This window comes from Hibiscus syriacus, unplaced genomic scaffold, assembly GCF_006381635.1.
Source record: "Hibiscus syriacus cultivar Baekdansim isolate YM2019G1 unplaced genomic scaffold, ASM638163v2 tig00002511_pilon, whole genome shotgun sequence".
Classification (NCBI taxonomy): Eukaryota; Viridiplantae; Streptophyta; class Magnoliopsida; order Malvales; family Malvaceae; genus Hibiscus; species Hibiscus syriacus.
The window spans coordinates 6929423-6942713 of NW_024061932.1; the positions used below are offsets into that span (position 1 = coordinate 6929423).

Below are 13291 nucleotides of genomic sequence, written 5' to 3' on the forward strand. Positions count from 1 at the left end.
AACCTCCATACCCTAAGCCTTTATTCATGCTTTTAATGGAAAGTTTTGGCAATGGTTATCAAATATGGGTTTATTGGGTGTTTTAGAACCTAAGCTCAACTAGCCCATTTTTAGATGACTTGAGCCCAAGTGATGTCCTAAACTATTTCTTAATCTTCCCTACAACATTAGTAACCCTTGTGTTTGATTTCTTGCCTAGTGTGAGAAGTTGGAGAAGGCTCCAAGGTTATAAGAAAGGAAAAACTCACCATTGGTTGAGTGAAGGAGCTTCCAGTAGCTTAGAACCTCAATGTAACTCACTTCTAACTCAACTATACCACATATAGGACACTAGGTGTGTTTTGTTACCTTGCATGAGTCATGAAGCATGTTCATGATAGATTTCAGTGTTTGGTGTTTTCAACATCTTTATGGACTTATTATGACCCTTATTATCAGACATAACACTTTAGTGTCGTTTGGGGGACCTTAGTAGGACTTATGGGAGTGTTGGAGAGATATTTTCATACCCAAAATAGGGCGTTACTAGATATAAGTATCGATACTAGAAGAACAATATCGATAATGTTCTTCAGATGATAAAAAAGGGATTTTGGGCTAGAAGTATCGACACTCATACAATGGGTATTGATATTGTAGGTAAGGTATCAATACTCGCAGGGTGGTATCGATACCAAGTTCACTTAGTAGATTCTAGTAGCCATTTTGGGTATCGGTACTCATAGGAGTATCGATACCGATGGTAGAGTCTCAATACTTAGGTATTTTTCAAAACATCAAAGCCAAATTTGGTATTGATACTCAGGAAAGTATCGATACCACATACCAGGAGTATCGATACCAGCCCTTTGCTATCATCCTTCAATAAGTCAGTAGTATCGATACCCGAGGTTAGTATTGATACCCAGATGTCAGAACGATACTAAGTGGCTTAGTATCAGTACCCATTAACAATTTTGGGTAAGAAATCCAAGAGGTTTTAAGGGATTGAATTGAGAGACCCAATAATACCAGAACACCATGAAATAAAACTGCAAGTGAGAATAATAATAAACTCAAAAAAGCTAGAAACAATAATAGCTAGGATGAAATAAAACTAGCCTTGTTTGATACTCGAGAAATAGTCATGACATTGAGTCACTTTAGCAGACAATGATCGTACATTTTGGATATATCCCAATCAGTGCCAAGGCACTTTAGATGCTAGGTGGGCGTAGATGGCCCAAGACTCCACGGAGTAAGTTGGTCGAGTGTACGTTTCTAACGAAATTTTGGATCTCAGTCCAAATACCCAAGGTTATTTTAGGAAGACTAAAGGGGTGTGCACTCTGAGACGCATAACCCTTAGTCAAACCATGATGCCTACCTTAGCATGTCATATCAGTATCCTATGTCTTCATACCTTTTCCACTAGCATGCTCAATTAGTTAACGCATGTAGTATATTAAATTTATTAGTGTGACACTAAACTCATAAGCTCAACATTCGAAATGTGTTTTCGTGCGCATGTTCTTAGGAGACTGTCCGTGGAGCGCTATCATCACTATATATTCCAGCTCAATAGAGATCTTCAAAAGTATGTCTTGATTTGGATTACAACAACAACAACAACAAAACCCAATTCCCATATGTATGGGGTAAGGGGGAGGTAGGGTAGTAGGCTGCCCCCAACGCCAGGTTGAGAATAGCTTCCGTGAAAGACCTCCGGCAGTCAAAAAATTAAAAATATAGATAAAATGTAATGCATGTATAAATAATTACATAAATACATAGCTAAACAGTATTCATATGCAGTCATTAATACCATATGTGCTTCTGTAATGGGGAGTAATCCCTGCAAAATAATCCCTGCGAAAGAATCTCTGTATATAGACAGAAACATAAGACCCGGCTAAATTTATACAGAGGAAACATGACGAGAATGATACACAGAAGACAACGATATCAAGCCCAGTTCTAATCATTCATAAATACCAATAACAGAAAAGTATAAAAAGTAAAAGTCATGGAAATTACTACAAATGCCTTTAAAAGAAGACAAAGATGATACACCCTATAGATTGGACCCACACTACTCGACTACCCTAGTCTTAAGCCTCCATAATTTCCTATCATAGGTCATGTCTTCGGTAAGGCCTAAATCCATCAAATCAGATCTCAAGCAGTATTATTTGGATTAGAGAGCATGTATTATTTTCACACACAAAGATCTTTTTTTCACATTTATAAAACGTTTGTTTTTGTCTGTTTCTATGGCACAATTGTTCATTTACTTTTATGACATGATTTTCTCTGTTTTTATGATAGTTTGACATTTTTATATTGTATTCATCACGACGCATCTTCTCATCAAGAAAGATCAACGATCTTTCATAAATCCCCTTTTACGATAATTTATCGACGTATTCAAAATCATTCATAGAATAATCTTTCATATTAATTCTCTTAATTTCCACGCTTACATCAATATTGCGTCTACATATATATATTTATTGATAATTATTATGTCCTCTTGGGATATAAAACATGTATTCGAGTGAAAAGTTTTAATTTTATTTTCTTAATGTCCTTTGAATTTACACATTATATTGTGTTATTTTGTTTTACTTTATCCTCTTATTTAATAAAAACTAAACTTTTTATTTAAAAATTTTCGTGTGAGTTTATTATTTTAGTTACTTTTGTTTAATTTTTTATTTTTTAAAATTAACTATTAGTATTTAATCTATTGATGAATTAATTCAGATCAAGTTTTGTAAAAAATTATTGTGGGGTAGACCTCTCAACTTATTTTTTTCGTTTATAATTAAAAATATTCAAACACATGATCTTGTTTAAAAAATTTGATATAATATCTCATTAAATCAACTAACTGTTGATTTTGTTTAATTATATTTTTTAAATAAACTTAATTTTTTTATTTAATTATACTGAATATGGATATTGCTTTTTTTTTTAGTTTGGTCATTATTTTTTTTTTCCGATTTATCCGTTTCATGGCTCGAAAGCGATTTTTTTCGCTTCAACCGATCCGCCCAACCGGTCCGGTTAAACAACCATGGAGTCAACTTTACAACCGTATAAAGCTCCATCCTGTTTCACAAAATGCGTCCAAAAACCTTAAAATCCAACTAAATTCCGATGATGGCCGGTCCGAATCCGCCAAAACAACAGTCTTTGTCGTCCAACAACCACCGCAAATCCCGTTGGGAATCATCCTCCACCGCAACCACCGGCCCTAAATCCTCCTCCAAGCCCAGCCCTTCCACAAAGAATGGCTCATCTCCAAGCTCCGCCCCTCGAAACAAGTCACAGTCCGACCCAAATCAGCCTCATCCTCCCTTTCCCTTTCCCGATCCTGCCGCCCTTGGCCCTCCACCTCCACCGTCGTATGGATTCCACATGCTGGAGCGTCGGACAATTGTCCTTTACGATGGCAGCGTACGCTCCTATTTTGCACTCCCGTCCGATTATCAGGACTTTCCGACCCGACCCATAGTCGGACCTCGCGACTTCGGTAGCCCAATGATGAGCTTCCGCAATAATCGTGATTATTGGAATTCGCCCGGTGACGGGCCTGGCACGTTAAAGAGAAAGTACGGCGAAGAAGGAAAAAATCTCAGAGAGGAGAGAAAGGAGGAACATGCGATGCAAAGGTTCGGACATGCCAATGCAAAAGTCTACACTTTGGGGTCTGGAGGGCCAGACCTCCTAGCAGGAACGAGTGGCTCGCATGAGGAAATGAGGGCGGCCAAGTATATGAGAGTTGGTGAGGGGCTTCAAAACAGTAATTTGGGGTTTAATAATAAGCATTTGGAGGTTGATCAAAGCGCTCTAAAGAAGGAGTTTTTGCACTTTGTGAAGGCAGTTTTTGAGAATGCTGCCCAGAAAAAGAATTACTTGGAGGATGGGAAACAAGGGCGGCTTCAATGCTTGGCTTGTGGCAAGTTTAATGCCAAATTTAGGTTTGATTCTGAATTGGAATTAACTTTTTTGATGATATTTTGCATTGTTTGAGTTCCATACTATATGATTTAAAATCAGAACAGCGCTTTACTACCTAGGTGTTTTTAGTTTTTACGTAATGTGTTGTGATGCAAGTAGTTAGATTAGGTTACTTACTATGCTGCTATTAATATTTAAAGCTAGAATGCTGTATTGTATAGGTGATATTGACTTAAGGGTAAAGATGTCTTGAATTGTGTTCAGTTGACTTGTATTGCATTTCCTTGGGCACATGGCACTGAGATTGTTTTTCGGTGTCATTGTTTGATGTTGTTGCCAATTTCTTTCTAGAATTATGAATGGTTGTCAAGCGCTACTCTTTTGGATTATGTCCTTGTCTTAATAAAATGCTTTTTTGGGGGTCCGATAGATGTGTTATTGCATAAACTATTACTAATGATTAGCTACTGAGCTTCAATAATAAGTTATGAATAAATAGATGGCATATTTAATTAATACAACAATTGTGAAATTCGGTTGAGGTACTGCAATGCTAATGCAGAGTTGTCTTCCCTTTATCAATGGTTTTCTCGGCAATCTCAACTATCTGACATTTCTAGGTTTTAGGTTAAGGTCTGCTATTTGATCCATTTAGCATGGATCTAAATCTTGGATTTTCTATAATCCTTCTGCTGGTTTGCTTTGTATGTGTCATAGTTAATCTTGGTTTGCTATAAGCTTCTGGCTTTTACTAGCCCATTAAGAGAAGTGCTTCCCATGTGTCATTGCTTTTGTTATTTTGTATTATCGAAGTCAAGTCTATCTATGTGTTCATCATATTACAAAATGAAGGGTGGGTCTTACGAGATATATTTTTTTCTCATTATGCACTTCAGAACTTCAATACAACAGTGTTTGAAGCCGTACATAAGTATATTAGTTTATTTATCCATACAATGGAAAGGATATTATAGAGATAATATTGTTGTTTTAGATTTTGTATTATAGCCACTCTTTTTTCTGTTGATGATCATTGTGTGTTCTCTATGTTTACGTATTCATATTTGGCTATGTTGTTTTACTGATGGGTTTTAATATTAGATTCCCTTTCATTTTTAGTAATATTATTAGAATTTAATTTATGGATTGGCATCAGTTTTAACGTGTCATTAAGAGAAGTGCTTCCCATGTGTCATTGCTTTTGTTATTTTGTATTATGGGGTTTATCGAACTCAAGTCTATCTATGTGTTCATCATATTACAAAATGAAGGGTGGGTCTTACGAGATATATTTTTTTCTCATTATGCACTTCAGAACTTCAATACAACAGTGTTTGATGCCGTACATAAGTATATTAGTTTATTTATCCATACAATGGAAAGGATATTATAGAGATAATATTGTTGTTTTAGATTTTGTATTATAGCCACTCTTTTTTCTGTTGATGATCATTGTGTGTTCTCTATGTTTACGTATTCATATTTGGCTATGTTGTTTTACTGATGGGTTTTAATATTAGATTCCCTTTCATTTTTAGTAATATTATTAGAATTTAATTTATGGATTGGCATCAGTTTTAACGTGTCTGACCATTTGCAGTTTCACCTGTTGTCATTGCTGAGTAGTAAGCATGTCCATAGTTGATATCCCTTTTAAAGTCCCTTGCATTACAATTATTAGGGTGCTGTTACATTTCACCCTTCTGCATTTTATCACTACCTTCTTTTTTTATGGCAACATGTTATGATTACCTTAGATTATTGGAGAATTTGATCTGGCTATTCGTGGTATATGTCAGTCTTTTTGGCTTAGTTGTTAGTAGTATATGGCCAATATTTTAAGCTGATTGGTACTAACACGTTCTGGTTTGTAATTTCTTTCTTATCTGCATGAGATAGCTGGGTGGCCTGATTGTGGCAATTTTTAATGGCCATTCTTCTGGTGGTTGATAAGTTAAATTATTAGTTAGAATGAAGTTGGAGGCTGCAAGTGTAAATTAATGTAATTACAAATTAGTCTAACTTTTTTTTTTGAATTGCCTTGTACGAAACAATTAGATAGCTATATATTTTTGTTTTTCTGTTTTGAGTTGACTGCTTTTCTGTATAGTGGCCCTTGGGGTGATTGTCATTTATTTATCTGTAAGCTTATCTTCATTTTTGTTGTTATTTGTTTTATCCGGTAAGCATGATGTCTACATGCTGGCATGCATAGACCATGTGGAGATTTCTTTTGTGTTTGCTGCCATTCTCTAAAGTTTGGTTCATCTTTCTGTTTGTATTCCTTATGTCATAGAATTCGAAACCTCATTATTGTTCTCTTACCACAAATTGGAGTGCAATAGTCTGTACTGATGTTATGATCTGACATCCTGTTGTAGCTATATATTTATTCAAAATCTATATATAATCAAATGTCTGCTATTGTGATTGTGTTAAATCTACGGCTTTTGAACCTTCCTACTTTAGTTGTACTTGTGAGGTGCATTTTTATCTAGATACTTATCTCCCCATCTCTTCTCCAAACCTGGTTACAATATCTTTTTGGGTGATGACTATACCCTTATTTCCAATGATTTAGCGAAGAGGAGTTGGTTCTATGGATATGCTATCATATGGAATGGTTTCATTACAATTCAATTTTCAAATTTGCCTTTTTGTGCAAGTTCTTATTTGATGCTTGCGGTCTACTTGGGTGATAGTACAATATATTGGCCTTATGCCATGCGCAATACTTCACTCCTTTTATCTGTTCAACTTATTCTCGAACTGCTGAAATTTTTTTTTGTTCATTTCCCTAGTTCAATCTTGTAGGATAATTCTAGTGATATCTCAAAGGAAGACCTGAATTTTATTCTTCAATGCACTTGATATGAACAATTACAGGTCCTCTAAAGATTACTCTGATATGCATGGTCTGATAATGCACACGTACTACTCAGATAATCCTGACTTGCGTGTGGATCACTTAGGCTTACACAAGGCTCTATGTGTACTAATGGGATGGAACCACTCAAAGCCTCCTGATAATTCAAAGGCCTATCGGTTCTTACCTGCTGATGAAGCAGCCTCAAACCAAGAGGATTTGATTATGTGGCCTCCTATGGTGATAATACATAATACTATAACAGGAAAGGGGAAAGATGGGCGCATGGAAGGTATGGGAAACAAAGCAATGGATAGCAAACTGAGAGGTATAATGCGCCCCATTGTTCATTATTCTTCATTATTGTTGATGTTCAACACGGTGGGTAGTGATTTGTTTAGTTATTCCCTATAATCTATTTAGTTCCCTTCTCTTTCCTTATAAGTTATGTTTTCGTACAGTATAGACCAGTTATGTTTTTTTATCAATTGGACTTGTTAGCTTAGTCAAATTCCATTTTGTTTAGCACGACCATGCAATTTCTGTTGGCCTTGATAAACTTATCGGTAAAGTGTCATTTTGAGAACTCTTTCCATCTCATGAAGCCATCAATCCATCAAAGCAGCAATTATGCAATTATATATTTTGGAGGCTTATTTATTAATATTGTTTTTGTTTCTGTATGTGTGTGTCTCGGGGGGGGGGGGTTGACGCTAGAAATTTTTTGAAACTTGTGACAAGTTTTGTGCATGCTGATTCCTCAATTTTGAATGTGCTTATTAGGTGAAAATTGAGACATCAATTTGTGGGTACTGATTCTTTAATTTCCCCCTTCATTCAATCCTTTTGATAATAAGTGTGATGTGAACATTTGTTATCCTCAGTTGTGGACAATATTTCTGATTATGCTTGCACTTATTCTTTGTTGTTTCTTGCTTGAATGGTCAATGTAGGCAAACCTGAACCTCATTTTCACTTCTTAAGGTTTTAAATTTGATTAGTGCACGCTCTTCCTTTTAATTCCTTTACATTTTCTCCCTCTTCGGTTGATGCTTACCGTATCTAACCACTGCTGCTTAATATTAAGTTCTATGGACCTAGCATGATGGGATCTGAACCATGTTTATCTGAGATAGACTCGATAATGGGACAAGTTTTGCTTGATTTGATCTATTAAAATGGATCCAAGTTTTACCTGTGAATTAGTATCTGTTTTTAGAGAAACCAAGCTAGTATTATTTGTCTGATGCTTTGGTCATTTTCTGTCAAATCTTTGGCTATTGTTGCTTGAGGATTTATATGCTTTACCCAATATTATTAAAGTTGGACTGGACTTGGTAGTTTGAGCAGGTAGTTCTCAAATTGGTCTTAATTGGAATCCATATCAAAACACCCAGTTTGTTTAGATTAGGAAGATGGTCCTCAAACTGGTTCTGATTAATGTCCAGATCAATGCACTAGCTTGATAAAATATCCTCGAGCCTCACACCTGTTGAAATCTGTAACCTGGTGAAATCATCTGGTTTGAAGAAACTAGATTCACTTCCTTCCTTTTGGTGTCAAGATGGAAGTTAAGCAAAGGAGATTAACATGATTGACTCGGTTGTTGTTGCCTCCATGCTGATATTTGGGCTTTATTTAAAATTGATGCTATGTTTGTTTATGCAAGCTTCTGTGTATTAATGGACGAGTAAATAATTATCTATATTATTTCATCAAGTTCAGACGTATTTATTATATAGACATCTTTGATGGTAAAATACATGTTTTGAATTGAGATGCATAAAATCTCATTTCGGTTCCAATATTTTCCTATGAAAAATCAATGATTTTTTAAGCACCTTTGTGTCTTGAACTCTGTGTTTTTGTCTCCCACAGAATTGTTCCTGAATATCAACACTGTCCTATGAAAGCATCTTATTTTCTCCTCCCCATCTCAACCTTCCTTCGATTTTGCTGTTTATTGTTTACAATTTAGTCTCTAGTCTTAGACACTGATTCTGAATATCTCCCTTTTGGTTCAAAAAAGTTGCACTCTTCACTGTATGGGTATTTTATCGTTATTGAAATTCTTTTAGCCCATCTTAGTAATTTAGCTCTCACATTTGCTTTTCTAACTCTTCTAATTGTTGTGGTGGTAAGTATAATTGCATGGAGTTGGATTCAGTTATGTTTGAGAGGTTAATTTTCTATTGAAATAGTGTGTATTCAGACCCGCTTTCTACCCAGTCACATTTGCTATTGGTATGCAATTTCATTGGGGTTACTGCAGTTGTTTCTGGTTAAGAAAACCACATGTTTTGTGATTGGTTTTCCTGTTTGACTAGTGCTGAGGTAATGATAGTTGAGGAGATCTTCCATGTTGAAATCTTTAGATGCTGTTTTAATTGTGTCTAGAGCCCCCCCGGTAACAATTTCCGAAAGAGACTTAGATTTGCTGTGCTTATATTGGATTCAATATATCCAAAAAGTACTTGTTCTCTTGATACCATCTAGATTATATTGAATCTAGTTTAGAGTTTTTTGTGGTTCCTTGATGCTTGCATTTTCCTGATATTGGTTGTGGTTTCCTGTTGCAAGAACTGCTTCTGATTATAGTCGTCTTCCAACATGATAGCAAGTAGTTAAGCTACAGGTTTGTGTTGTTAGTCAGGCTATGCCAGTTTAGGCATGTACAGTTAGTAACAGTTAAATGATGGTTTTAGGTTTGTGATATTGTTATTATTGTTGGTGTTGATGTTTAACTTACTGGAAATAATGAATAGGATGATGCTAAGGGGCTGAAACTTTTGATCTTGGCAACATGCCTCTTTCTTTTCTGGAGAAAATGCTTAGAGAAGATGAGCAGTAGACAGTGCCCGGTTTTCCATTGTAGAACATGCGGTACATGATTTTTGAAATACTTAATGCTCATGATTTCTTCATGAAGCTTGTGTATTTCTCCGAATTATTATTCTCAAATTAGGTATTGATTAAATTTTTGGAGTGTCTTTGAGTAGCATGCTGCAATGATGTCATTCAGAAGCTTTTGTTGTGGCAAGGAGGATATTTTATTTCTTTTTATCGCTAATAATTGTGCAACGACCTTATGTTGATCCGACGCTTTATTTCTCTTGATGTACTCATGTCTGACTCCCTTGCCTGAAACATAATCAGACATTAGAGGCATATTACCCTCCAAATAAAAAGAAAAAATTGACATACTCATATCTGACACACACATGCTCAAGTAACATGGTCAACAACAATATATGGAGTGATCTTTTCCCTTGGTGGGAGAGGATCTGCTCCAAATTAGTGGATATGCCCACCTGTTTATTCTAAGGTGACTAATTCCTCTTTGAAGTTTAATCTATGGCTGAAATTTTAATGGCCTTAAATTGAATATAAAGATAAATGAAGATTAATTGAAAAGGTTAAAACGAATTAGAACAAATATGAACCGTGTAAGTACTTGAAAGTGCCACCCTAGGATAAAGTAGTTGATTTTTCTTTTAAGTAGTGATGAGGATCCTTTTCCAGCACATAAATGCATTCATATTCTGCTGTGGTCTTTATGCATAGTAATCTAGTTCTTTCTTTACTTTAAACTTGTTTGTTGTGATCCGCAAACTTGTCTTTTTCCTCTGCTCAGTTACGTTTTTGTATCATATGATTTGTTTTCTGATCATCCTTGAAGTTCGAAGTTTGGATTGCTGTATGTTTGTCATTTGATTGTGCTAATCGTAATTGACATTACGGATAAATTTGTTACCCATCATCTTTTTCAGAACTATGTTCTTTTACCAACTGGGTTCATGTTGTAGCTTTAAACATATAGGTTCTTCGTTAGTTGTGTACATGTGTTACTGTTTCATATCAGCCAGTTACAGTGGGTTCTTGGTGTCTCGTTTATTTGTTTCTATCGATTGATCCACATAAATGAACCACTTTGTTATCAGTTTTCACTTGTACAATGTAAGTGTTCTTGCCACAGCCACTTTGAGAGCCAAACTTTTTTACCGGTCTTATTTTGTCCGCTGAGATTTTTTTTCCGAGCATTTTTCATCCGAGTATGTCTGCTAGTGATGTTAGAATATGTTTTTCTTTCCCGACTTTGGGGAATATATATCATGATTCCAAAGATCTTGCAAAAACATAACCACCCTGTGAAAAATGATATTTCACCATGCATTTGAAAGTTTAAATGAGTCGACTTATTTCGAAATATTCCATTTTACCCCAATGTTTCAGACCTTGGATTTGGAAGTGGCAAGTGCAAGTCCATGTATGGTAGAGAAGGTCATTTGGGTATTACAGTTGTCAAGTTTGCCAGTGATCAGTCAGGCCTGAACGATGCCATCAATCTTGCCGAATACTTTGAGAAGGAAAACCGAGGTCGCAAGGCTTGGTCCCGTCTACAGCCATCAACTTTAGGGAAGGAGGAGGATGATAAAAATCCAAATCTCGTGAAGGTGGATGAGAGGACTGGAGAAAGAAAGAGGGTTTTTTACGGCTACCTCGGAACAGTTACCGATATGGAGAAGGTTGATTTTGAAACACGGAACAAGGTCATGATCGAGAGTCGGAGAGAGCGTAAAGGAACCAGATAGTTGCTTATGGTCAAAGGTAATGTAATGTATTCTGAATTGTAGTTATTTGAAATTGGCAACTGGTACGTAGATATCTGATATTTTCCATTTCATGGTATTGGAAAATGAGTTTTATTTCATTGATGAAATTATTTGGCATCAACTCTGAAGATCATTTTCGTAGTTTGATGAATGGTGTTTGCTTATAGGACCATATTTCAATCGGCTAGTTAACGTGGACTCAGAAAATTTTCTTAATATGTTAATGGAACAAAGAGAAACGGAAAAGAGGTTTGTGGGTTTATAACCGAGATAGGAAATTCAAAAGTATTTTTTAAGTGTGCACGGTGTACATATATTAATAAAATAAATAACATAAAATTTATTATATTTTATTAAAAATGAAAGGAAATTCGAGTTTGATGAATTCAATCAATAAAAATGAAAACTGACGTCAATTGTATGATAATTCTATTAGACCTGACAATATGGCGGGTTCAAGTTTCTTTACTCCCCCCAAACCATATTTTTGCTTTTCTATTTATTTAATGTTGAACAAAATTTCACTCGAAAATCTATTTTTTCAACTCACTCGAATTAAAAAATTTAACTTGAATTTCCTCAAAGTTATAATATCATAAACTCGACTCAAAGATTTTGAGCTCGAGTTATAAAACATAACTTGAAATTTTTTGTAATTAGTATATTGAATTTTCAAGTTTAAGTAAAGTTCCTCTAGTTTGAATGACTATGATCTATGTATATTACATTTGAAAACAATATTTATATATTATATATGATTATAAAAAATCATTTAAATTAGAATTAAATAGTATCATAATATTATAAAAATTTACAATTAAATTTAAATAATAACTCAAAAACTCAACTCGGCTCGAGTTGAAATTTTTTTAAATCAAGTTTGAGTTATAAAATAAAACTCTTCAACTCGAAATCTTTTGACTCGATTTGATTGATCGCTCAACCAATATCTAACCTTTCAAAAAATAATGGGTAAATTGCCCCCAAAGCCTCTGATCTATTTAGATTTTGTCTTCTAGACTTCAAGTTTTTCTCAAAATTCAGTTTAGTCCTTAATTTCTATAATTTTCTTTCAATTTAGATTTTAGCCTTTAATATTAATCAATATAATCCGTTACAGCTTCTCTAAATTCACATAGCAGTGTTTGAATTTTTGAAAGTACAATTTTGGTCACCAATTACCCTAAATAAAAATTTAACAGTGTGACAACTCTCCCTCTTAAAAAATTTTCTTCATCCAAATTGACTTAAATCAAATAATGTGAAAATTGAGTCTTTATCGACTACTCAATCTCCCAAGTGCCGTAATTCTCTCCAGAATTTAGAAGTAAATATTGGAGCTCAATGAAGAATGATGGACATAATAACTCTATGAAGTTTGACAATCTCATAAATATAAAATCCACCTAGTTTATCTAGAGAATAATTAACTCAAACAACAATATAATGAGATGAGTTAGTGAGATGATGATCCATAACCCACAGACAAAGTTTATATTCATACACTCTTATCTCCACTCAAGAATATGAAATATGAATAGGGTGTAACAAACCATAAAGGTACAAATGCCCAGTTTTAACATGCTAACAAGTCAAATACCTTGACATAAACTTTATAACATATTTCTTCGTACTAATCTAAGTACATCTTATACATGCCATAATGAATAACGTAAAGACAGTTATGAGATTCACGAGTTAATTGTTAGAATTCAAATATGATTTTGTTACTTATGTTGGTAAGGCATGGATGATTCTTGAATGATATCGAAGAACAACACGTGACAAATGAAAATGAAGTAGTGTGTTGGCAATCTCTTTAACTTTCATGGTAACACTTAGAATCTTCAAGAGAACCATAAGAGTT

At 34.7% G+C, this 13291-nt stretch overlaps 1 protein-coding gene across 1 annotated transcript; it reads left to right on the forward strand.

The window, feature by feature from the left end:
* Nucleotides 1-3100: 3100 nt before the first annotated feature.
* Nucleotides 3101-11531, forward strand: LOC120147240. The gene is made up of 3 exons (XM_039160677.1): nucleotides 3101-3965; nucleotides 6832-7139; nucleotides 11045-11531. The coding sequence occupies exons 1-3, from the start codon at nucleotides 3142-3144 to the stop codon at nucleotides 11401-11403; spliced, it is 1491 nt and encodes a 496-aa protein (XP_039016608.1). The 5' UTR covers nucleotides 3101-3141; the 3' UTR covers nucleotides 11404-11531.
* Nucleotides 11532-13291: the final 1760 nt, after the last annotated feature.

Excerpts from the sequence above, each read along its gene's own strand:
- LOC120147240 (XM_039160677.1), top strand. The coding sequence starts at position 3,142 with ATGATGGCCGGTCCGAATCCGCCAAAACAACAGTCTTTGTCGTCCAAC. Across the intron at positions 3,966-6,831 it reads AAGTTTAATGCCAAATTTAG|GTCCTCTAAAGATTACTCTG; the intron begins GTTTGATTCTGA and ends GAACAATTACAG. Across the intron at positions 7,140-11,044 it reads AATGGATAGCAAACTGAGAG|ACCTTGGATTTGGAAGTGGC; the intron begins GTATAATGCGCC and ends CCAATGTTTCAG.